The 27204-nt window shown below is 40.9% G+C and overlaps 1 protein-coding gene across 1 annotated transcript in view; it reads left to right on the forward strand.

Annotated features, from left to right (window-relative positions):
• Positions 1-4514: 4514 nt before the first annotated feature.
• Positions 4515-27204, forward strand: part of PARP8 (poly(ADP-ribose) polymerase family member 8) — a 123006-nt gene continuing 100316 nt past the window's right edge. The window contains exons 1-2 of the mRNA XM_051643034.1: positions 4515-4650; positions 5510-5564. Coding sequence (XP_051498994.1) covers positions 4560-4650; positions 5510-5564 — 146 coding nt within the window. The 5' untranslated portion in view covers positions 4515-4559. The remainder of the gene's footprint in view (positions 4651-5509; positions 5565-27204) is intronic.

Genomic DNA, 27204 nt, shown 5'->3' on the forward strand with positions numbered 1-27204 from the left:
TCCCATTTTCTGCCATATCTTACGGAAGCTTTTTTACCAACAGACCAGTTCTAACTCACTGCAAAAATCAGTCAAGATACTTTACTTATAGTAAAAAATTCACTCCTTAATCATGATAGGTCCACAACATGCAGTGTGCTTTTAATGCCAGTCATTTCAGACTTACAGTTATGACCCAAAGAAGCCAATCTATTTATAACTTCAATGTGATTTGAGTGGCTTTGTATTCTATTATGGACTGCTTTGGCTAAGGATTGTAGCTACATGAAGTGGCAGTGACTACTTGGATGGAAAACTGAGAGCAATAGTGTAGAGGGCAGCGGACTTCATATCTGTCTAAAATTGGAACAGCCTTAAAGGAAGTCGACTATAAACTCAATAGTATTGACTTAAATATTACATCAGAATATTAGACTGTAACTGCTGATAATAGAGTTCTACTTAATATTACATTAAAGCTTAAAGCTAAGCATCTTTTTTATGCTTTGTGTCACCTCTCTGTTGGTGAAAACAGCTAAGTGTTGCTCCTACAGCTCTCACAACTTAACACCTGTCTTTTCAGACTTAAATGCCAGTGTCATTTAGAAATGACTGTCATTTTGAGAAATCTTCCTGGAAGGGCAGTATCATGGTTTTTTGCCATAAGAGTGGAATGGTATTGATCCTTTAAATGTTCCACTTCCCAGAGCTCACCATCTACAGACATCAGCGAGCTTCACTCTATTGGTGACTGGCAAATAGTCCTTGAAATTGGAGAAAAAAACAGAGATTTAGTTTGTTTTGTACTAGAATTTTGCTGGAGCATATAAAAGTGAAGTCAGGTTTTTGTTACTATTTTGGAGGGTTGATGGCAATATGGTGCTTTGGAGGGTTTTGAATTCTTTCCTTATTTCTGCCCTTCTGAGTGTTGTCCTTTATTAGAAATACTGGACAGATGCCATTATCACATTGCCTTGAGTATATTCCCTACAATGGCAAGGCCACATATTTTAATTTTTCTTAAGACTTCTAATATGTGTTTATATGTAACAGGAACATGTTTAGAAAAATATATAAAAAAGATACTTTGGGACAGAACAGGTTGTCCTGATACTGAACATTTCTAACCGCTTTACTAATAGGTGAAAAGGGGTTGTTTCTGGCATAAAATGAAAAAATCTGCTTAGTCAAAACGAAGCAGAACCCATCTCTTAGCAGAAATTGGCTGACCTGTGCATTTCCTCAATAACTTTCTCAGTCACTGCTCACGCATTATTGAAACACATTCCCTGTGTTCTTTCTTTATCTAATTTTCCCCATTACATTTTGAGCCAATCTTCTCACATAAATTTTATAATCATGTAGCTCTACGGATTAAATTTTCTTTTTAGCTTATTTACACCTCTGTAAATGTTTTCAGTTTCCCAGAAATACAAACATAAAAGTTAATTGTGCTTCTTTCTTACTTAATTGGGGTAATCAGTTCAGTACGATCTAACTGATCTGAGCTGAACTTCAGACAAGAAATGACATGAGCCAATTTTCAAGACCAAAGGAGAAATAGGAAAGACATACATTGAATTCCCTTGAGCCAAGATCATTACTTCCAAGACCAACTGTTCTATTATTCATAAAATTACTTAAAAGGTTTTTTAGAGTTTCTTCAAGAGGGTGGTATAATGTGTATCTTTATAGGGATTACAGCATGCATGCAAATAATGTTGCACTAACATTTTGGGGTACCTGGATGTCACCAGCTTTCCAACCTTAACAAATGTAGGGGTCAACTCTAAAAGATTCACCTTGATTTTCTAACACTTCCATTTTCAGAGTTTGAATCAATAGCATGATCTCAATATGTAATTGAGCTTTTCCTCACTGAAAACAGCCATTCCTGCAGTAAGAGTACTAGAGTCATCAGGTAAATCAAGGGCCAAACTGGCTAAGAATCTAGAAATTTAAGAGCCTCTTACAATAAATAGACTAAGTAACCAACCATATTTCCAGACTTCTTGTTCTCTTCACTTGATGGTATGAAACGAGATACAAACTGTGTTAGCCTACTTGAAGACAATGGTGTTTCTTTGTGGATGACTTTTCAATTCACTGTTACCAAGCCTATGAAAATAGTTTGAGGCTTAAAAAGACAGTCAAGAATTGTGTTAACTGATGTGAAACTGAGAAAAACCCTGTGGTAAGAATAGACTGTGATCAAAACTGTCAACATAAATATACTATAACTATCTAGTTACCTCCTCCATTCCCAGTCCACACTGAATGGATAATAAGAGACCTTTCTCTATGAGGTTCAGGACCAAAACTCCACTGGAATAAATCAAGTACTGATTAGTACTGATTATATCTTCTACCTATGATTAAAGGGAAGGCACCAAATAAGGCTGCTGATGTCCTAAAAAGCTCTAGGAAAAAAACAACACCTAGAAAACCATCCTTCACTGACCAAGCTCGCATAACCTGACAAAATGACAAGAGTCTAACTGTATTACACTGTATTTCTGACTACAGTGATGAGTTCTGTATCCCTGCCTTGGAAAAGTCTTGCTGCAGTAGAAGAGAATTTAGTGAACAGCACTTAAAAGTTGTCTGGACATCCCTGTTCCAAGACAAATTGTTTTCTTAGAGGCAGAGAATCCTACCACATGATGGATTTTTGTTCTCTTTAAACACTACGTGCTTTCCTTGCCATTTCCTTTCTGTTCCCTCCTTCAGATACAAAATCTTGTCAAGGTAAGAATAAATACAGAATCTTTTTATCCTCCCTTTAGCTACTTCCAGTTAAAAGAAAATTAAAAAATCAGTACTTTTGTCCCTCGTGTTTGAAATCAACAATACATGATTAATAGAGACATGCTTAATGAAAAAACATTACAACGCCTGAGCTGAATAATGAATAATCCATGGGAGCTATTCAGAGCTGGGTGACTAACCAAAAACTGTATTTTGTGAATCATCTTTCATTTTTTTTTGTTTTAATCAAATCTGCTTCTGCTATATTCACTTTGCACTTTGATGAAGCATATTTGGCTTTGCAGACTTGACCATTCCTTGTGAATTACATTACAGTTTTTACTTTCATTGCATTAGCGCCCGAAGCCTCTAGCCTGGATTACTGCTCACAGCTACCGAGAGCCCGAGTCCTCTCCCGAAGCCCCGACAGGGAGCTTTGCTGGAGACTGAAAGGGTGAGGAGTACGAGTAAAAAACACGGTGCTCAGAGACGGATTATAAACAGGTCAATGTTATTTTTATTGTTTACACGGGCACGCATCCCTGCCGATAGGACGGAGGCAGGCAGGGCACTTAAGCACTCTGCCAAGGCCGGGCTGCTCGGTCTTCCAGCCCGGGAAAGGGCCTGCCCGACGAGCGCTACCCCCGCCGCCGCTTGCAGGCGCCCGCCGGCGGTGTCGGGCAGCAGAGCAGCCTCGCTGGGGGCGGAAGGGCGCGGAAGGCAGCGGAAGGGGCCCGGCGGCGGGGAGGCCGTCTGTAGCGCCGGGGGACGGCTGCCGGGGGACGGCTGCCGGGGGACGGCTGCCGGGGGACGGCTGCCGGGGGACGGCTGCCGGGGGACGGCTGCCGGGGACGCGGCCCCACCGTGCCCGGGAAGCGCACCGCGGAACGGCGTGTCCGCGGGAGAAAGAGCGAGCGGGCTCCGCTCCTGCGCCCCAGCCCGGTGCCCCGGCCCTGCCCGGGAGCGGCTCTCTACCCCGTGCCCCGCTTCCGCCCGCCTTGCGCAGCGCGGCACTGCCCGCGTCCTCCCCGCTGCCGGCCGGGGAGCCGCCCGATCACCTGCCATTTGCATTTCTCCGCCGCTCGGGAGGAGGCGGCAGCCTATGTTCACGGCCGGGGCGAGGGGGAGGAGGCTAGGGCTGGCGCAGGGCCGGTACCATCCAGCCCGCCGCCTCCCGTGCCGCCCGCCCGGCTCGGTGCATCCGCCTCTTCCTTCCCCCGCGCCGCCTCCGCCGGGGGAACCGGCGGGAGCCGTACGTGCCGGGCCGGGAGCGAGGGGAGGGTTTGCGGCTCGGCGTCGCTGCAGCAGCGCCGGCCCCGCCGCGCCGCCAGGGACCGGGTGCGGGCACCGCTGCTGCTGCGCGGCGACCGCGGCTGCTGGCGGGAGGGGCAGGGATGTGAGCGGTCGGCACGGCTTGGCCCCCCCCTCCTTTTTTATTTTTTTTTTTTTACCCTCCAAAAAAAAAAAAAAAAAAAAAAAAAAAAAAGACCTAACCAGCCAACCAACCCCAAAAAACCCAGAGGGCGTGGGGGGGTGGGGGGATTCCTGTCGCCTCCGCCACCCTCCGCTGGATCCATTGTGAGGAAATTGCCATTCGCCGGTAGCGGCGGCACATCTGGGTGGGCACATCTGGGCATGCAACATCGGCTCCCGCCGCCTTCCACCGCCGTCCTCCAGCCGGCCGAGCGGATCCCTCCGGGACGCGGGGAGGCTCCAGCTCGCCAGCCCCAGGGTCCATCTTTCGGACTGAATATTAAAAACTGGCAGCGCGGGGGGTGGGGTGGCAATAAAGGCTAAAGGCTGGGTTTTTTTTTTCCCCTGGGATTTATTCCATGGGGATGTGTTCAAGACAAGAGAGGATTCAGAAGGATATTGACGTTGTGATCCAAAAGTGCAAGGCGGAGAAGGACTGCCTGTTTGCAGGTGAGTTTCTCTCCTGGGCGCCAGGTTGGCGGCTCGGGGGCTGCCGCCGCCCGCCCCAGACCCCGCTCCCGCCGCGGCGCGGCTGTCCGGGCTGTGCCGGTGCCCTTCGCCCCTTTACACGGGAGCGGGGGCCGCCGCCGATCCGGCGTCTACTTGTCCTCGGCCCCCTTCTTCATCATCCTCCTCCTCTCCTTCTGAGGGCATATGAGGGCAGATGAGATCAGCCGCCGGCCGGGAAAGTGTGGGGGCTGGAAGGGGCATCCCGAGTCAGGGAGCGTGGCAGTGGCCACACGCAAAACCGGGAGGGTGTGGGCGATGGTGAGTGTGTGTGTGCGTGCCCCCCCGCTGCCTGGCGCAGCCCGCAGCTGCTGGGGAGCGCCCAGCCGAGCGCAGCCTGGCGCTCTTTAGCTCCGGCGGGGCTCCGCGGCCGTTTGCCGGGCGGCCGGGCTGCAGCAAGCCTCCGTGCCTGCCTTTACCCGCGCCCGCCCGGCTTCAGGGCCGGGGTATGGCCAGCGGTAATGCCCCCCCTCCTCCTGCCGTGCGAACATTCCCACACCCCCTGGCCGGGGTTTCGCCGCTTCCCTGGCGATGCCGGCGCGGTGCCGGCCGCGACGAGCCGTCGCAGGAGCCCGGCTTGCGGCTGCCTGTTGCCGTTTCTGACAATGGAAATCCCTGCCGTTGCCATAGCACCGGGCACTTGTTGCGAGGGGCTGTGGGGGAGATGCTGCATTTCCTCTCATTCACCCTGACTACCCCTCCGCCATCCCCTGTGTCTGTAGCTTAATTTTGCACTGTAAAACCTCGGTAATTTCGGCCAAAAAAGAGACAAGTTGTAGTAACGCAGCTCTTTGTCTTTCAGATTTCAGGTACTCAGACTCCACCTTTACCTTCACCTATATAGGAGGCTCCAAAAGGTACTTTTTTTTTTTTTTTTTTTTTTTTCCCCCCTACGGTAATGTCTCCCCTCATTTCCTACTGGCAGAGAGGTGCAGTGATTCAATACCGTGGCAGGCTTTTAAATTTTCCCTTTAAAAGGAGAATCAGTAAATCATCTGCCTTCATACAAATGTACACTGAGGAGGAAGTGTCCAGGGAGGTGATCAGGAAGGTGATCCTTGTAGGAGGCTCATTCCTCTGAATGTTGCTCTGTGGAGCTTCACTGTCTTTTTTAATTTATGTGGATATGTAAAATGTATTCTTTATGTAAACTTAACAGAAACACAGCAAATGTATCAATATATGGTAAAAAGTTAATTCATGGTAAAACTAGGAAAAGTTGTAATGTTAATGACAAATAGCTCAAATTTCACATCAGCACCTTCTTTTCTCTCTTTCATGAGAGCCATATTTAGTGCCATGACAGATGCAAAACTGTAATTGACCAAATCAAATTCCTGAGGCATTAAGTGAAATGTCAGTATAGCTTGTAAGGCTAAAAAAATGTTTTTTATTGAATGTCAGTTTAATTATTATTTCTAAGTGGTTCCGACTGTTCATGTTCACGTTTAAAATGTATTTTAGCATTTGTTGTGTTTTTCTGTTTTCAAAAGGATACATGTAAGCACTTGAACACACATCCTTTTTGTTTCCCTGACTTAGTTACCTTTTACTTGTTAACAGTATATGCTGTGTCGTTCTTTTATCTTTTAGCTGGATGTTACTATATTGGTAAGAAGTCTTGGGGTTTTTTAGGTTTTTATTTCCTCTGTTAGTCTGGTCTCTTTGGCAGTTGTGTTTCTTTCCTGGGGTTGGTCAAGTTAAAGGACAGTGTTGCTTGCAAAGGAACCTTTCAGTGCAGGCAGGGCTCCCAAAGCCATTGGTTCTTCCCTATGCATGCTCTGGGGCCTGGATGCAGGGCCAGGCTCCCACATGGTGCCCAAGCTGCAAGATGGCTCAGAAGAATGTTTTCCCACCTCACTACCCTATTCCTGCCTACTAGAGGAAAATACAACTTCTGGAATTCTCAGTGGAGTAGAATAGTTTATCCAATAGCTGAGAATTTACGTATTTGTAGGTTGCTTGTAGTAAGAATATACTCTTTCATTTGGGGTTTTAGTATATGTTTTGATCTTTTTTTAGAAGACAAATTTGAAAGGCTTTAGACAGTAAAAATTACCTAACGGAAGTATTCTTTACCATGTAATTAAAATTACTGAATCTGAAAGCTTTCACTGTTTTTTAAAACAAATACTGCAACAAGAAACCAGGAAGTAAAACCTGTCTATTGTTTCCATTTTCCAAGCTGGATAAAGTAAAGCCTAAGGGCATAACTAATGGGAAACAAACTTGTTTATACATGTTGAAACAAAATTTCGTCACTTCTACAAGGAGAGATGGAAGATTGCCTTACATTCAGTCACTTTGTATTTTAAGGAGGATCAGCGTTTGCTTTGGAAAGCCCTGACTGAAAACTAGTCTCAGGAGCCTGAAAATTCAAACTGAATGGAGAAACAAACATTATGCTTACAGAAATTGCTGAAAGTGGGTCGTTATTTGAGGCATATTAAAAGTTTGCTTTCCTTTTCAAATTTTAAGGACCTTGAAAAAGCATCCTTTGACAAGTGTTTCATGTTCTCTTCTTGTATGTTGTGATTTAGATACATTTTACAATATTCGTAGCACACAGCAGTGTACTGAGTGGCAGGTTTATGGTAGTAAGCTCCTTGTGAAGTATGTAAAATGAAAATCCAAAGCCTAGACTGTGAAGAACCAAACTTTGTTTCTCACATGGAAGATGAGTTAGTGGTTTCTTCTTGGAGAAGGTGCTGGCTGAGCAGCAGCTCTACTACACTGCCTGCAGTGTTTGGGTGAGTCTACAGTACAGGGTCAACAATGACTTTTACATGGTATCAGTTTAGGAGAGCACAAGGCTATCGCAATATCTTTTTCTTGCATCTGGCTATGAGTGTTTCTTGCTGCCATTGCTGCAGCTGTGGAACTCCTGAGTGGTGACCCCATTTTTTGACTGTTGCTCTCAGAAATTCTTGCTAAATGACAAAACCTCTCTTAGCTCGTGATCGTAGATTTGTGTATCAGATGACACACCCAGTTCAGTTATTTCAGATATTCAATCTGAACATTTCATTTTTCAAACTGGCAGGAACACAGACTTTTGAGTAATAGGCAAAGTGGTGGATGTTCACTGCATGAATGTTCAAACCAAGAAACAGACTGAAATGAGTAAGAGTAGAAATGCTGTATAAGGAAGATAACAGTACTTAAGCATTCTTCAGCCAATCTTGGAACTAAGTATTTTTCATGTTTTTTTTTTCCCCTTTAATGCTTCTTCAAGTCAGTGTGTATTGTGGCTTTTTTTAGCCATAGTGGTTAGATACAAGAGCAGAGATGGCTAAAAGAAGGCCGTGCTTTCTGTTTGGGAAGGAGTATTCTTTGTCTTACCCTTGTTGAAGGGCATGTGACAATACTGGCAAATTAAACATCACTGGAGGTTTTAATCTGCACATTTTAGTTGGCTCTAGTGCCCACTAAGTCCAATTATTAGTGGTTTTAATTTATAAACTAAGAGCCAGATTCTCAGTAAATCAGTGTAAATCCATGGAAGCCAGTATACCAGTATTATTTCACTTACGATGAGGACCTAAGGTTTATTTGTGTTTGTGCTTTAAACAGTTAAGTTTATCTGTGTGAAATTTTTCTTTTTGGGCCTATCTTCTCTGGCTTTATCCAGTTTTTCCCTGTTGCTTGGATTGATTACACAGCTTCTTCCTATGTTAGTACTATTAAGATACTGAGTTAGTAACTAACCATGCTGCAGGTCAAGTCAAACAGATAGGCCTGATCTGGAACATGTTTATCATGGCTTCAGTGGAGTTAAGCTGTATTACCACAGTGAAGCACTGACCCAAACCCTGAGGGCATGATTTAGCTTTTGCTCAAGTATTGAGGTTCCGTGGAAACAAACTGAGAACTATTGTTTTTTCACTCTTTACGTAGACCTGTTCCAACATGTGACCTTTAGTTAATATTAAGGTATTATAATGTGTAAATAATCTACATGTAAATGATCACTGGGTAGGCATAAATGTGCTTCAAGGAGATTCTGCATTTGCAGGATTTTTCTTGAAAAGTTAGAAGGGAAGAATCATTGTACATATTTGCATTGTGTGAATTACAAATAATACTTTACCTGTGTAGTTCAATTAATCCTTTTGAACTGAACTTCACAGGACAATCTTTTTTAATGCACTGTGTTCACACTTCTAAGTTGTTGTTTGACAATGCAGAGATGCGTCCTGGTTTGTGAAGGTTGTAATTAGCAATCTATTAGTGAAAGCCCATCTTTATGCATTATGTAGGCACTACATATGGGGTAGATTGTTTACCAATTTAATAATTTTAAATTTTGTTTTCAGAAAGCAATAAGGAGAGTGATTGATTTCTTATAAAGTGAGGTGCTCATTTGGGCACTGTGACTGTGCAAGATTTACTTACTCTTCTTTTACTACATCTGGCAAAATACCAGATTTGGCTGGATTTTGTATACTTTTTACTGCAGAATCTAAAAAGGATATTAAAGTGTGAGCATATCAAGTTCTCTTTTCTTTTAAAAGAATGTCTCTTAATTTTTCCTATTTTCTGCCCTGTGTGAAACATTGCTCCTCCAGAAACCATGCAGACTGAACGGAATTGCTGATCTGTCATCCTTAAAATAAAAATGTGTGAAGCCCTGATGTTGTTTTCTCTTTATGTATCATTTGACATGGTTTAAATAGAAGCAGTGCTTGTTTATCCTGAAAAAAGCTGCTGTATTTTCTTAGTGTTTTCCTTACATGCCTCCTCCACTCCCCCCCCTTTTTTTTTTTCTTTTTTTTTTTTTTTTTATCCCTGAAGGCTACTCAAGGACATCATATCAGTCCTGAAATCCCTCTTCATTCAAATATGTACTTAACTCTCATTGGCCGTGAGGGACAATGACAATAAGGCTGTGCGTGAGAACAGCTCTAATACTGCAGCATATTCTAAAGAAACTAGATAAGACCTGTAAAAACTGAACACACAGATCTCCTATTTGCACAGTGGGCTCTTGCATTGTGCATTCCTTACTTCAGCTCAGCGACTATGACAATAGTAGTTCTGAATTGGAACACTTTTCTGAACATTTTAATTTTTTCCTTTACAAAATGATTTGGTCTAAACCCAGCCTTTTTTGGAGAGGTTATTTTTAACCTAGCTCTTCCTTGGGGTTCATTGCATGGCAGTGTGTTTATGTGGCTATGCAAGGTTTGGGAAGAGAAGGCCGGACTATTCCTTTTGGAAACTGTGGTGGCTTACATAAGATGAACCTTTACATGCAGGTCTGACTTAAGAAGACAAGAAGGCAATTTTTATGGAATATGTTGCTCTGAATGTTTTTAGTTTTGCTGGCATTTGTTTTACACGGGGCTTAGGAAGGGCTGGTGCATGTACAGGTCATCTTCCGTTAATTATGGCTGTGTTTAGCTTTGTGTTCAGGTTATTAAATATATAATTAAATTCCTAAAATCTACCTCTGCTACATGAAGACAGGGGTGAAAACTAGATACACAACTTGTAGTTCATCGTCTGTTTATTGCTGTTTCAAAATACCTGGAAGATTATACATTGTTTTTCAATTTTAACTTTCCTGTCAAGTATGGTTTCTAATTTTTGCTGGGACTGCACCATTTCCTGAGATAAAGGACAGGAATTAGTTTTAGATATAACATGGCAAGCATTGTGATTTCCATGTCTTCTTTAATATTCTGTAGATGAAGTAATGTTGAATACAGCCTTGGGTACTTTAAAAAAAAACGTTTTGTGTCAGGTATTCATTAAGTTTCACTTTTAAAGTCTCTCTTAAAGACAAACATTTTCCATTCTTTGAATTTCTGCTCATGTACCGCTTCTGGCTTTATCCCTCCTTCTAACGTTGGCAATGTGTGGTATGTACATGAAACCTACTCATACGTTTCTGCAGTTTTTTGATAGATACTACAAGAAATTCAGTAGGTGTGATCTAACAAATGATTCATCCAAAAAAGAGATCTAGTAGAACACTATAGTAAAAACGTCATTAAGGGCAATGGTTTGTAGAAATGGTTTGTTGAGGGTTTGTAGAAAGTGAAACCAAAACCATTATACTCATAGTCTTACTGAGCTTGCCTTTTCTTGATGGTCTGACAGATCCTTCTTCCCTTGCTGTTAGGAAAACGGCATTGTCTGAAATTAACCTGGACCCCATAATTGAATCTTTTAAAAATCGCATACTTCAGGATGATTATGGTCTTGTGAAGACCTCTTACAGGCCTGGTGAAGATCTCTTACTGTTTTGGTGAAGCTCTCTTACTGGTCTTGTGAAGTAGGTGGCTGTGCTCTTTCAGCTGCATATTGTACTAAGAACAATACATTCAAATTGTGAATGTCTGCCTTTCAGTGAGAAAAATGTGGTTTTAGGCACTTAAATGAACAGCCTAGTTTTCAGAAGTGCCGAACTCCCACACCATATAGTGGTCTCAGTATTACTGTGCATTTCTTGGCACTTTTAAAAAGCATCACTATGGTTTTGCAGGTGTTTTTGTTGTACAGATGTATGTACTGCTGTTTGAATGATTCACCAGCACAGAGCTGGGATGAGTGCGTGAAGGCAGTATTCACAGAAAACATTTTCAGTAACTTCTTCTTTCTCTGCTTTCATTATATACTTTAACATATTAAGTACCTAAAAATAGGACTGTCGGCTGTCATTGTTAAAGTGTTAATGCTGTAAGACAAATAAATTTGAAAGCAGAGTTCTCTCTGATTAAATTAATTTAGATCACTTTTCTCTTTATTGGAACTAATGTAATTTCCATTTTTCCTGTTAGTCTCTAATAATTTCCCATATTTTTCATCACTCATAACTAAAGAGCTGAAGATACCTGTTGGTATAGTTTTCCCTGCATTAACTACTGTGCAGAATGTGAATTCTCATTTGAGTGAGGGTCTTATCACTCTGAGTCAAAATATCTATTTTAATAAGCTTCAGCACCTAGAGGGAAAGTAAATTCTGAACTGCTGAGAGAGTTCAGTTTAATTACCATTAAAACTAAAAGGGATGAAATGTGAGGAAATCTACAGAAACTCCAATTTGTAATTCTGCCTTCGCATTAACTAAGTATCTTCATCAACGACCTGGATGAGGGAACAGAGTGTGCCCTCAGCAAGTTTGCTGATGACACTAAACTGGGAGGAGTGGCTGACACACCAGAAGGCTGTGCTGCCATTCAATGAGACCTAGACAGGCTGGAGAGTTGGGCGGGGAGAGACCTGATGAAGTTCAACAAGGGCAAGTGTAGAGTTTTGCATTTGGGGAAGAAAAACATAATGTACCAGTACAGGCTTGCGGCTGACCTGCTGGAGAGCAGTGTAGGAGAAAGGGACCTGGGGGTCCTGGTGGACAGGAGGATGACCATGAGCCAGCAGTGTGCCCTTGTGGCCAAGAAGGCCAATGGCATCCTGGGGTGCATTTGAAAGGGTGTGGTTAGTCGGTCAAGAGAGGTTCTCCTCCCCCTCTATTCTGCCCTGGTGAGGCTGCATCTGGAATATTGTGTCCAGTTCTTGGCCCCTCAGTTCAAGAAGGATGGGGAAGTGCTTGAAAGAGTCCAGCATAGAGCCACAAAGATGATTAATGGAGTGGGACATCTCCCTTATGAGGAAAGGCTGAGGGAGCTGGGTCTCTTTAGCTTGGAGAAAAGGAGACTGAGGGGTGACCTCATCAATGTTTACAAATATGTAAAGGGTGAGTGTCAGGAAGATGGAGTTAAGCTTTTTTCAGTGATGTCTAGTGATAGGACAAGGGGTGATGGATGCAAACTGGAGCATAGGAGGTTCAATGGCAATATCAGGAAATTTTTTTTTACTGTGAGAGTGACAGAGCACTGGAACAGGCTGCTCAGAGAGGTTGTGGAGTCTCCTTCACTGGAGACATTCAAGACCCACCTGGACGCATTCCTGTGTGATGTGCTCTAGGTGACCCTTCTCTGGCAGGGGGGTTGGACTAGATGATCTTTGGAGGTCTCTTCCAACCCCTAGGATTCTGTGGTTCTGTGATTCTGTGAAATCCCAGTTAAGAGGACAGCTCTTAAGAATAAATATCCTCCTTGCTACAGGAGGGTGAAGAGTTTTGTAGATGTTTCCATTGAGCTAGCCTCATCTGGGGAAAAAGAGTCTCTTTTAGACAGGGTAAAACTAACTTATAAAGATAAGCCTGCATTCCTGTGCAGCAGTTGATACAAAATCTCAGGGAAGAAGAGAGCCTAAGAAAGGTAAAGAAATAACATCTCCTTACCCTGACAGCCTTCTGTATTCTCACACAAGGTTGCATCCAGCCTGTTTCTACAGGAGAAAGAGCGAGAAAGAGTCTTGCCTTAAAGACTGGGAACAATTGTTGCTTTTATGAGTCAGACTTCTCCTGGGAGGGCCTATTATCTCCGGGAAGCTTTATGTCAGACATTGTGTTACCATATTTCAAGGTCTAAGCGCCATCATACCAGTGTTGGACTTTAGCTAATCCTGTGGGAGTAAGTCATGGGCTTGCACATGCTCACAGAAGGAACGAGGCAGAAAACAGTCTTAGGTAAAGGTTGGAGGGTGAGCATTGTTCTGTAGCTTGTCTGAAGGCAGAATTCCTATGTGAGTCATGTAGAAGGCTTTGGCTTCTCCTTCTTGTTGTAAAAGACCATGGTGTGTCCTGGCAATTAGGACTGAGTTGAATAATTTCTTCTGAGGGAGATTTCTGCAGTGCTCAGTGGGAGCCTGTCTGGAGCAAAGAAGTGAGGGCAAAGAGAAAACTCAGAGATACTGGCAAACCCTCCAAACATCTCCTTCCAGCCTTGAGGCATTGATCAGAAATAAAAGGGGCAACAGCATGTGTCCTGAATTGAATGTACTGTTTGCCAAAAAAGAATGCAAGAAGTGGTGGTATACCATTTGTAGAAAGAAGTATATAATTAAAGAATAAGATCTTTTCAAGCTGTGTAGCATTCTGCATTTCAGCTCATATATTGCAGCTTGCCATCTTGAAATATTTTTATATTAAATGTATGTTTCATTTTATTTTTATAGGAAATATTTTTTCATATTTTGAGACCCAAGTTAGAAGGTATGTTAACTTTCAGCCATTTATGTTTCTACTCAGTAAGATTTTTGTGACAAACAGCATTTTCTCTCAAGCAGAAAAAATAGCCTATGGGTCAGACATGGCATTCCAGGTCATTAGCTTTGTCTGCAAATGGTAGAATATTTTATTTTAGGTTGTGGACTTTTTGGTTTTGGTGTTTTGTTTGGGGTTTTTTTGTTTGTTTGTGTGGGTTGTTTTTATTTTGTTTTGGTGTGTACATTTTGGTTTGGTTTTGGTTTTGTTGTTTGTTTTTATTTGTTTGGGTTTTTTGTGGTATTGCTCATGCTTGCTTTTTCTTTTTCCTTTATGTTGAAATCTTAATCTTTGATCGAGAGTTCTCACCCCATAATAATAATAAATACAGCAAAATATGGAAATAACCAATATGCTCTTCTGTCATATTAAGACCTAGGGTTGATAAAGGTGTTAAAATAGGAAGCATTTATTTGTCATAAGAGTACTTGCTGGTAGTCGACTGCTTGATCTCAGTTACAGCTGTATAAATCCAAAGTAATTTCACTGGTGTGGTGGGACTCACTTGGGTCCACAGTGATACTGCTGAATTTTTTATATGGCCCTGACGACTCCTGGGGAACAGCAATCCAGGTGATTTTTTTTTCACCTGGAGAGGAGCTATGAAGACCAGTGTTTGAAGACCAGAGTTCTGTTTTCTGCCATCTTTACAGATGTATTCTCATTTTTGAGTACTTTGCTGGATGGTGGGAGAGCTGCAGTTTATTCAAGGAAAAAAGCTTGCTTTCATGCATTCTTACCAAGTTGCTGGCATTGCAGAGGGCACAGGCCAGAGGCCAGCTGTCAAAACCATGCTTTTCTTCCACTGTTTTTTTAGCCTTAGCATCTAAAAACATGGTTGTCACAAGGTCCTCTTTTAAGAATGTAATTTGCTGGGCCATGTGAAAACCTCTTCACCTGTCACTCAGTCAGAATCACTCCTAAATCATAAGCTGAGTCCCAAAATGCTTTCAGAGCTTTTTGTAGATACAACCATTAGTTGAAATTGAAGTGATTTCTTCCTGAGGACTATTCTGTGAAAACACCTAAAAGGATCCTACAGACTTTATCCAGATTAAAACTGTGTGAAATCTGGTTATTTCAGTATATATTTATGCAAAACAGTGGAAACATTAAAAAATATAAATTACACTATTTATATTACAGATATAAATTAGTCAACTTGTTTACTGCAGTTCTTTGAATATTACATTAAATCCTTTGTACATGGTGGTAGCTTTAATGGAGTTGCAGCTGAAAACTGAGCTTATTAATTATTTTATTTAAAAAAATATATAATATTAGAGAATTATTTTGCTGTAAAGATTTCTCATGTTCCTATAGATCAAGTCTTGTTAGGCCTGGCATAAAATTTCAGTGGTGTTAGGATTTTGTAGGCTTTTACATTGAAGAAAGACTCATGTTTTATCATTGGATGACAAGAACCATTAAATTGGGTATGTTTAGGTGGCAACAAGAGGAACATAACCTCTGTAGGAATCTCCTTGGGCATGCACTACTTTTGTTAATTCAGGCCAGCTAAATTTTAAATTACTTTAGTGTTGGTCTCTGAAGTATGAAATAAATGTTAAGAATAATCAGTTCATGAAAGATACAAGCTCTCTTGCCTTTAGCAGACCTATGTGCATGCACACAGTCCTGATTTCTACATGTTTCCTGTGCCAGATTTAGCTGTTGTTGGAATTTTACATCAAACGTCAGTCTTCTTTAAAGGTGTTCTACCTTCATTACTGAAGTAGAATTGCGTGGTTAGCAGCCACCAGTTTGGTTCATTTTAAGGTATTTCGCTGGATTACCTAAGGACATTTACAATTCCATGTTTTGGCTGTTATGTTTTGTTTATACAGTTTAGTATTATTTAAAATTACAAATAAGGAGAAATTCTACTATTTTTTTCTGGTTTAACTTTATGTAGTGAATTAAAAGAAATCCATTCTCCCTGTGAACCACACTATAAGGAGCAGATGAGTGGAGGGAGATTTCAGGCTCTTCCTGTACCTGAATTTATGTTTTACTGGTAAGATTTTGTTTCCTTTACTTTTTTTTTCTTCCTCCGGTAATGAGTAATTGCTTACTGTACTGTTTCTATGTGTAAACATCAGTAAGGAGATACTAAAAAATACTACTTCATAAAAGTGTATTCCCTAATTTGAGGCATGAAGAAAGACATTAATCCTGTAGTTCAGCTAAAAACTGACCTTTGCCAAGGACAACAAACACAGAGATATGGAGTGTAAATACCTTTTACATCTAGCACTGCCTGGCTTCAAGACAGGCAGGGATCTGTGGAAGGTGCTTACCTCCCAGTGTGCTAATAAGGATCAGGTGTTTGCTGTCCATGAGGAGAACAGGAGTTGGAGCTACCTGAGTCAGGATAAAAATTACAAAAACTATTGATTTAGCTCACAGAGGACTTAAACCAATTGTCATGTAGGGTCAAAAAAAACTTTTACTCTGGTTACGAAGTCCTTCTTAATTTCCCCTATTAGTAAGGCATTGCCAGCCAACAGAAAGGCCACTGTGAAAAGTGGCATGTCTTGTCTGGCATGGCAATTTCTATAGCATGTTTCCAGCATGTTTCAGCCTATGTAATTGTTGCAGAACTTTTGATATAAGGACTAAGCAAATAGTGGTAAAATACTGGTTTTAATAAGCATTCAGCATTACCCATGCTGCTTAAAGTGTGTTTCCGTCTGTCTTTTGTCTCAAGTTTTTTCTCTGTTGTACTTTGTGTGATGTAACAATATTACTATTTTCTCAGCTAATTTAAATTGATAAATTTAAATGGAACTGACTAAAGTTGTGTCAACTTACAGGACTGAGAACCTGTCTGTAATTATATTCATCTTGTTAAGGAAGTTTAAATAAAGCAAAGCTAAATATAAATGCAGTATGTTATCTTCATTGACTTCTAAATATAATAGTTTAATGTGTTCATGATTAGTTATATACCAAAGTGTAATTACACATTTTTTTTGATTGCATTTTAGGTGACAGGTAAGGACAAGTTTCATGGAAGCTGATAAAATGAGATATAAATTACATTCTGTGAGAATGACTCGTATTGAAAGGGGAGAGACTACACCATAATGAAGCTGAATTGCCTGACCTGATAGAGATTTGAGAAGTTTTACCTCGTAGCAAGCAGGCGTTCTCAGCAGTGTGGCACTTAAGTCTCAGGTTTGCATGTGATGCAACCCCATAACACTGCAGTGGTCTCTTTTTAATTTTCAGTGCCAGGGTGAGCTTGACGGAGCACTTGGCTGGCTGTGTGCAACATAGGTTTTCCCACTGGATCCCTCTAGCACAGGGAAGGTCTTGTCCTTCACAAAATGCCACCTCTTCACTGCTTCTTGAGAGATACTGATTACTTCAATCTGTAGAAGTCAGAGAAGGTTGCACACCAACCCTGGCCATGTCGTTTCTGTTTTGGCTGTGCCACTGGAGAGCATTGGCTCCCTACAGTTGTCTTTGCATTCCTTCCCAACTTGTTGTTTTCCACCATTCTTTCTTCTGGCCTTTTGTTTTCCAGAGCTGCTGAGTGCTGATTTATCCTGGCAAAAACTGTGTTCAGTTTTGTTCATATGGTTGAAGCAGACAGACATTAAATAGTTGGTATTAAACAACTGAAATATGCAGGTTAACAACATGGAGCAGTTGCAGAGTGTGTATCTCCCAGTTCTCTGGAGATTATGTATATATTCTGAAATGCTTGTTTTGGTTCTTGGGAAGCTTCACCAGAATAACAATGGGTGCTCAGACTGTTAATCAGAGTCATCACTTGTTCATTGCTGTCATCCTGTTTTTGGTGTCTAATATGTGGGTGGTTAGAAAAAAAAAAATAAATCACTGCTGAAATAATTGCAGCTGCAGCCTGAATTGTTATCTGATTTATGTTTTTTTAACTGGGATGTTTTTTATATTTGTATTGTACAGCTCAGTAAGACTGAACAGAGATTTTTAGAAATAGTATGCATTTCAGATCTTTCACTATAGATGCTGCGCAGGTATGAGAATGCATTTTAGCTTGAACCAGTAAAAGTTGTGTGCTCTTATGCATTATAAAAAATACTTTAAATTAACTGCAAAGCAAATACAGATATAAATGTTGCTTTCTACAGTTTCCCATTCTTCATTTTACAGGATACTTATTATTTAAGAAGCAGTCTTCATGGACCCTTGGGAGTCTTTCTCCAGCAACTATCTTTTAATTCCTTTCCTCAAATACAGAATCATAGAATCATAGAATGATTAAGGTTGGAAGAGATCTTAAAGATCATCAGGTTCCAACCTCCCTGGAGCAGGGACACCTCCCACTAGACCAGGTTGTATAAGGCCTCATCCTACTTGGCCTTAAACACCTCCAGAAAGGGGACATTCACCACCTCCCTGGGTAACCTATTCCAGTACCTTACTACCCTCATGGTGAAGAATTTCTTCTTGAAGTCTAGCCTAAATCTCTCCTCATTCAGTTTAAAACCATTACCCCTTGTCCTATCACTGCCCTCTCTGATGAAAAGCCCCTCCCCAACTTTCTTGTGGGCCCCTTCAGGTACTGGAAGGCCACTACAAGGTCTCCTCAGAGCCTTCCCTTCTCCAGGCTGAAGAACCCAACTCTCTCAGCCTGTCTTCATACTAGAAGTGCTCTAACCCTGTGATCATCTTCATGGCCCTTCTCTGGACCCTCTCCGACAGGTCTTGTGCTGAGGGTTCCAGAGCTGTATGCAGTATTCAAGGTGTGATCTTACAAGAGCAGAGTATATAGGGAAAGCATCTGATGTTTTCATCAGTAAGATTACACATTTCATTAGGCGTGTGATGCTATGAATTGTCATTCTGCACTTCCAGGGTGTTCAGTTTTGGCTTTGGGAATCATTACAATATTCTTTTCATGGAATTGTCCAGTATTATATCTGGTAAGGGTGGGGGGTTGAGGGGGAACCTTTCATTCCAGAAAAAAGCTCATCAGGCAAATAGAAGGAGTTCTGTGAGTTCAGTATCTGAAATTTGGAAAAAAAAGCATTGAAGATTAATCATATATCTTTCTTACTGCCTTTCCTTCCCAGAGGGCTCAGAGTCCTTCAGGTTAAGAATTAAGATGTTTTCTTCTGGGGAAGAGCTAAGCTGAGAGTATTGCTTTTCCAGTGCTCATTTCATATAATAACCTAGCCTGCACAAAGCTGCAGCATATGCAGCCACTCCAGACCACATCCAATGCACCCATGCATTTTAGACAAGTGGTGTCAGCTTTCCCTTTACCATCTTCTTCCTCAGATGTTTTATAGCTCTGAACACATCTGAGCTCTCTCTGATTCAAATCTGTGTGCATTTTTTAAATGTGCATGCAAATGAGTCTTGCCCTTCAGTTTCTTGTTAAGTTGCCACTGTGGCTTGGAGGGTGGTAGAGGTTCTGCACCACTGCTTGGGTGAGTCCTAATGTGTGACCGAACCTGAGAGAGCCTTCTCACAGGAGGAGGTTTGCTTTTTGTTGCTTTTGCTGTTGCATGAAGGGGCTATAGAAGAGATTTGTGGAGGGAGTAGTAAGTGCATGGGTCAGTATTCAACTCTGAGTTACATCAGTGTAAAGTAGAAGTCTGCTTGTGTGTGTAAGGGTGTCTTTTGCTAAAGAGAATGTGTGTTAAACAGTGAAGACAGTGTTATTTGTTGCCGTCTGTTTAAAAGACAATAATTAGAAATGTAAATACCTGTTCTCTCATTGACTGTTTAACTCGGTATTTTCTTTCAGAGTAGTTTATAATTTATTTTTTATGATAATAATTCTGGCAGGATGTTGAAGCCAGACATGTTGGTAGATTTTGTTTTTTGTAGCTCTACCATAATGGTAGTTTTATTTCCTGCAGAGATAAAATGCCAGGTTTTGTTTCATTTTGTTCTGAAGGGTGAGGGTGACCAATACCATGCCTTATTCTAATATTTCTAAATATTTTTTTGAAAAAATACTTACGCATCTGAGTGATATACATTCAAGACTCAGGTAGGTAAAGCAGTTGAGCTGTTCTGCCCCTAGTATTTTTAAGTTCCTTGTTGGATGCTGCCTGTGGATCTACAGTGGCAGTACATTAATTGGGACTTTAGCTTCTACTGAGTGAGAATCCTTTACAGCACTCAAACTTCAGTGATTTCAATGTCTAATGATTGCAATTTGCTCATGATTAAATAGATAATATACTATACTGAAAAATCCTTGAATTGCGAGGTGAAGGCTGAGTGGGCTGATGGGATGTTGGGACTTTTCTGCGTCGATTATTCCTGTTTGAAAGTCAATGGTCAGAACTGCCTCCATCATTTAATTTATTTCAGTTAGAGAATATAAGAGTAATTGAAGTAAATATTTAATGTTTGGCCAAATTTCTTTTTGAAAGAATTCCATTTGTAGTTCAAATGGCTTTGACCTTTTTTGCTGTCTTAATACCTGTAGCTGCAGTGACATGCATAAAGCTGAAGCAATTATACTGGGTTTATTTACACTCCAAGAACTTAATAGTGGCCATCTATTCAGCTAAAAACCCTTCTTATGTGTATACATAAAGTGTATTTATTTACAGAGGCTTCAGGTACTCATTGTTTCCTTTGTTAATATTATTTCATTTAACATTGACCATCTCACATGGTCATGGTTATCAGCATTTTGAGAGAAGAATAGCTGGTCAGGGGGCTATCCATTAAGTAAACTTGTACAAGATCTGACTTTATTTGAGATTTCTACTAGGATCCTCCAACATGCAACGTTGCTAAGTTTATGTTCCTGATACAAGCACATATTTTTGTCGATGATGGGAAGCTGGGTCACTGAACTTGAAGCTTTCAGCATGTCAATAGCAAGTACTTCCCAGTTACTATGAAAAATGGAAAATGAGCCTGCAGAGGTGTGTTGAGAGACAGCACAGTAAAAACATTTATCTCTTAGAATAAAATAAATAAATAAAATAACTTTTTGTGTTGGAAGTGGAGATTGATGAACATGCTGAGCAAGTGCCAGTGTACTAGTAAGAAGGTAGAGAGACGTTTCCATGAGAGAAAGTTACTACTTGTTGGCCTTTTGAACCAAGTATCCATGGAATTAAATTTATTTATGTCTTATAGCACTTGTCTCACAAGGCATACCAGTCTGCATCTGGTTTCTTGTGCATTGGATCTGCTAGTGTGGAGACTGAGCTCTTGGCAGGACTGGCAGGCAGCCAAGAACAGGCTTTGCAAGGATGACCTGAGGTGCCCAGCAGGAAAAGCTGCCAGGCTTGTGTTGGGACGTGCACTCTCTGGAAACGTAGGTATTTGCCTCCTATCTGGAGTCGTGAAAGATTTGGAATCTGCTCCAGCCCTTTTTTTTCCAAAATATGGCTAAATATTTTGTGGCAGTGGTTCCTTTTCCTTTGGTAGCATATGATCCTGCTTTAGCCCCAGAGTTGAAAATACCAGGATGCTCAGTTGTGAGACTCCACAGTACATCCAGCCCCACAATTAGGCTACTCTGGCATGAAAACTGAGCCTAAACGTTTCTTAAAACCTCTGTATTGTCCAGGCCCCTTCTAATTTGTTATTTCTAAAGTTTGGTTTCAAATCCCTAAATTCCCTTGTGTGCCTGTGACTAATTGTGTAAGACTCCGTAGAATCAAGCAGCTTGGTTGAAGGCTCCAGAGCAGAAAGGTAAGTGCTTAGGGGACATGGCTGGTTAGGAATGGAGATGTCAAAAGACTTTTAAATAAGCACTCAATCTTCTGTCTCCTGGGTCAACTAATGAATTCCTTTTGTGAAGTGTAACTCATCCGATGTCAGTTGACATGGCTTCATATATTTTTCAATGGAATTTTGCTCTAAATCCATCATTTAAAACAAAACAGTTGTGAGATTCTTGCCCGACTGTGGTGTTTCAAATAACACAGCAGTTGCAGCTTCAGCTCCAGATATATTTAATCCATAAAGAAAAAGAATGGCTTTTTTTTTTTTTTTTTTTTTTTTTTTTTTTTTTAATATATCTCATTCTTACAGTGGAACGTCAAGCTGCAAGCTGCCTTGGTACCAGGCAGCTATATAACCAGTTTCTGATCTCATGTGTTCACCTTCTCAGATGGTATTTTTTAAAGAGGTTAGAAATAATAGAGGAGGAGGTCTAGATTAGATTAGCTTTCACAGGTGGCTGTTGCATTGATGAAACAACATAATCCAGTCACGTCTTTATGTACCTTAGGAACTGAGCAGTATGAAGGCATTTAGACATTTTAAATAATGTTTAAGGTACTAGTTAATCACATAGGAGAAGGTGATGTATAGTTGCATCAGCATGGGCATCTGTGGATCTTGAAATTGCGAAGTACTGTTAGGTCAGTTTTAATGCAATTCAAGTATGCAAGTCTTGCCCTAATGTAGTTTTAGCATGTCTTGCAACTCAGTGAATGCTATTGTCTCATTTCATTAGGAAGTCTACAAATGCAAAGGTTTAGTGACATCAGGGTATGTCCCTGGCTTCGAAGGAGTGCTTTGAGACATTGCAGGAATAATGCTTTTTCACTGCTCTAAACCCAGCTTCATGCCTTCCTGTAGCTATGAAGGGTGAAAATCCAAATCAGGACCACAGCTCAGCCTAGATACGCAAAACCAGTCGTCAGCTGGGTGAGCTGAAGCTGCCTCACCCAGTTAGATCCAGACAGAGTAGGGAAGGGGGAACAAAGACACAGTGGTGGAGAAATTGGGGGAGAATGAAGAGCCAAAAATGGCTGGATACTGCTAGAAAGGGTATAGGGACACATATTTTGGAGAGGGAAGTGCAAAGACAGGTGTGAGAGCTTGAGTCAGTAAGAAAACACTGCCAATAAGAGCAAGTCAAGGGAAAAAAGAAAAAGAAACCCTGTTGAGAAAAAATGAGATAATTTTAAAATGTGTTAAATCCAAAGAAATTTACCATTCCACACTGAAATTATTAAAGTAGGCTAGGAGTAAAGGTGAAAATAAATTTTGTCGCTGTATTTACAGGGACAAAATAGACTACAGAAAAATAAAATAGAGTAAAAATCAGAGCAGTGTGTAATTGTCTAAATACTCAGTGCAGCTGTGTAGGATGAGGCATGTTTTGCCAGTATGTATAATGGACAAAAGTCTGTCTGGGCAGGTACCTGAAACATTTCCTCTCCCTTGCCAGCAATCAAGTTCTTGATCTAAAGCATGAGGCCTCCAGATCTTACAAAGATATGTATGTTTTGTGAGTTTATTTCATATAGGTAAAGAACATAGTCGTTATTAGTCTTATTCCTAGGAATAATTGGCCCATTTTAGATATTATTTTTTTTTTTTAAGTAAGCTTAAGGTAGATAATTTGTTGCAGAAACTGCCCCTTGAATGTTACAGTCTGATAAAATCATAGGACATTTTTAGTGGTGCCCATGCTGTGTGTGCAATGACCAGATCAAAATTTTATTTTAAATTAATTTATATCCCTATAACTTATGATTCTGATTACAAACTATAATAGCAATCACTAGGTCTAACTCCTGGCTGAACTAGTGTTTTCATTTCAGGCAAACAAATTAAAACTGTATTAGTTATAGAATAGGTTTTGGATATATATAGCCTGGATTCCTTATTAAAATACTTTACTTTTTGGCTGCAGTCTGCAAACTAAGTACTTGCGTATTTGCATATATAAAGATGAAGGAGAGGTTTGTAACATCTGCTTAATTGCCAGTGGGATTTTAAATATGGATTGCAATCCTGATTCACATAAATCTACTCATATAAAGAGGTTACAGCAGAGGATGCTCAGGTGAGGATGCAAAGTGAAGTCTGCAGAATTATGTGGGGACTGTGGTAGGCAGAATTACTGAGAGGAGCTGCAGTGAGGTATGGATTTGTTTCTGGTGCTGTTATGCATATTTTAAAAACAGCTGTCATGGTATTCCAAAATTAAAAACCTGAGACAAGACTGGGCATCACTGAAAAGCTTTTCAAAGTTCCTTTTAAACTGGAGATGTGCAGTCTTACTGAGATGTGCAGTCTTACCTGCATTAGTGAAAATGAAGAAGATAAGGGAATCTGGGTGTATGTAAAGATTTACAGAAACACTTGAAATTGGAGACATTTGTATTTCTACAAGAGATCTCAGTTCACAACAGGTACTGTTACAAGCTGCCTCTTGACATGGTACCTGTTGTGGTTACCCTGCAGTGGGCAGCTCAGCCCCACACAGCTCACTGCCCCCTGTGGGATTTACCTGCAGGCAGCTGTCTCACATGTATTCCCTCCCAAACTTTTGTCCCTCTTTCCCTGCCGGGCTACCTGCTGGTGGGGAAGCGTAAGTAGAAATGGCTGTGACGCTGTATAAGCACCAATCAGCCATAACTGCAATATGCCTGTGTTATCAACTCTTTCCTGGTCTCATATCCAAAAGATAGCACCATACAAGCTAGCATGAAGAAAATTAACTCTATCCCAGACGAAACCTGTACAGTACACTTTCATACCGATAATGCAAGAAATATCTTCATACACAAGAGAATGTGTCTCAGTGTCGACTAACACTGGCATTTATGGGAATTTTTCCCCCTACAGCAAGGAAGTTGCTTATAATTTCACAGCTCAGCAGGTCTCTTTCTCCCCTCACTAATGACATTTAAATTGTGAACAATTTCCTTTGAAATTAATAGAGTTTGATGGAATTATAACAATTCCCACCTACCTGGGTTTGCATGAAATTAAGAAAGTTTTAAAGTGTAATTGAAGCATGTTAAACAAATATTTGTAATTGTTCTTAAGATTGTTTAATTTATATATGTCATGTTTCTTACAGTTGTAGCCACTAAATCTGCCTGAAATGAAAGTATTTTGTAAAGTGAGGTACCAGGGACACTTTTCTAGGTTCAGGAAAATTAAGTCAAGTTAGGATAGCACTCTGCATTTTATTCTTCAGAGGGTTTATTTACCTGACCAAAAGCTATTTTCCTCCACTGATTTGCCTTAAAATAAACCTTTGAGCACTACAGTTCAACAGACATGGACAAAATATGTCTGAGGGAAAATCTGATTTAATTCAGATTTTCCTTTTTCATTTAAGACTACCAATAGTAATGGGAACTCAAGAGGTATGCAATGGACTTGAAAGAAAGATTAATGACATTTTAATGCTGTCATGTATTTAATCCATCATGCTTTAAATTTAAAATATATTGTCCCATTAACTGTTTTTTATTGTACGCATTTCTTAAAGAGAAGAAGAGTGTCTGATGTGTAGCCTTAGAGCAGTGCAGTGCTGTAGGTTAGAGCCAGTCATCTATGTACTCTCTGGAAGCAGTGATGGGAACATCAGCCCCCTGATGCCTGTTCTTTGAAGAGTTTCCTCTTTTTTAAAAGGGGCATAAGATACGTGTAAATGTCTGCTGCCATTGCTGTTTCTCAATACCATCCTTTTCAAAGTGTTTCATTAAGATCTGCTGCTGAAACTGTGGGGTAGCTGAGGTCTGTAGGTTGTCACAGGTGCAGGCAGAGCAGGAGCTCTGTGTTCCTGCTGTGCAGAACTGCTGTATCTGAAGGTTGGGACATACTTACTGGTCACACTCCTAATCTGTTCTTTGCTGGCTTGCATAGGAAGCCAAGATGTGTAACCACATAGTCTCTATACCAAAGTTTAGACTCTCCTAAGCTTGATCCTGTAAGTGCTCTGATTCTGCTGTGAGAGTGGCCTCTGTCTATCTGTAGAGATATATACGTATGTACATATATGTATTACAATGTCTGCAGATAAATGACATCTGTAGATATTTAGCTCCTTTTTCTAAGGAACCTGAGGCTCATTTATACAAAGTAACTGTCAATACTGAATACTTCTCCCTTTGTGAGAAGTGTTTCTACTCCTGTGTTTTCTGCATAGACAGCATTTTGTGCTGTGAATGTCGTTTTGGACATACTAGAAATGCTTTGTTTGACAGGAAAGGGTTGCTATATATCTTAAAGATGTTCAGAGTGCAACTTCACCTGATGACCCATAAGGAAGTGACATTTTCCTAGGTGTTTGATTTGTCCATGGCTTTCATGTACAGATCTGTCTGGTCACCCAGGGTGTATTTAAAAAGCACCTTTGTCTGAGCAGGATCTCATTGGTATTCCTAGCTAGATGCCAGTCTTACAGAGAATCAAAGCTGTGCACTTCATATCAGTAGAGGCTTATTAGCAACTGATCCAACTCAAACAGCTTTGTCTCTGGACTGGTGGGGGTTCTCCCAAAGAGAAGTGGTGGGCGAAGCAGTGAGAAAAGGGTAAATCAGGACAGGTTTACAAGGATGCAAGGATGTCTGCTGTTACCTCTGCCTCCTCCCATATGGTCAGCAGGAGATGGAGTTTGGGTCATGTAGTAGTAGCTTCTACATTTCTTTGGATTTTGTAGAGGCTACCACTCTTTTTCTCTATATGTTCCCTGAGCTTGGGCACTTTGTTGTTACCAGGCTTGGGACCATGTCCCAGTGTTGCTGCTGGTGACTCAGGCTTCTGACTGCTTATTGTTTCCAGAGCTCCACATCTAGGGTGGATTCAGGCTTTGAGAAGTGCCTGTCAAGTGAGGGGTAACGAAAAAAGTAGAAGGGAAGTTCAACATGGTTTCTTTGTCTCTGTTGTTGCTTAGTTTTGCCTGTATCATACACAGAGGCTGACTGGCTTATGTCTTTGCTGCTGTGAAACACCCTGAGGCTTGAGCGAGGATCTTCCGTGCTGGCTTTCCTCTTTGTAAACAACCTTCCCAGGACCCAGGCTGGCCCCAAACTTGAGTCTTGTCTGCATGCCAGGATAGCCCTGCCTCTCGTCCTGTCATTAGCTTGGCACTATTGTGTGTGTGTTCTTCAGAGATAGTAAAAGGCAGCACCTAAGCATGGACTCTTTTCTGTTATTGTGGAAATTACTTATTTCTAAACGTAACACCTTTTTCAAAGAAAACAGAAAAGTAATTTTGTTTTGAAGTAACCTTACTGATTACTTACTAGCTCTTAATTACTGTGGTGGGTTTTTTCCCCCTGACAAATTGGTAGTTATTTTTGCTTTTTTTCAGTGGAAGGAGCACAATTCAATACACTGTGAGAGCGAAATGCAGCTGTTAGATTTGAAAATAGAGGCAGTTAGTAAAGGCAAAAGAGCATTTATGTGTTTTATATATACAGATTTACCCGCAGCACTACAGACAGCATTTTCAAGTTTTGCTTGTGCCATCTCCTTTCTGTAAAATTTTTGTCTTGCTTTCAGTTGCATATGCATTTTTCAACCTGCAAAAAATACAGGCTTAAAATGCCATATGCAGATGCAATTTTTTTTCAAATGCTCTCTTGCATATTAAGTTTTGCTGTCTTGGCTTTCTTTAGGGTTTTTGGGCCTCAGTGGACAAACGGGGAGGGGGA

Source organism: Apus apus, chromosome Z (genome assembly GCF_020740795.1).
Source record: "Apus apus isolate bApuApu2 chromosome Z, bApuApu2.pri.cur, whole genome shotgun sequence".
Lineage (NCBI taxonomy): Eukaryota > Metazoa > Chordata > Aves > Apodiformes > Apodidae > Apus > Apus apus.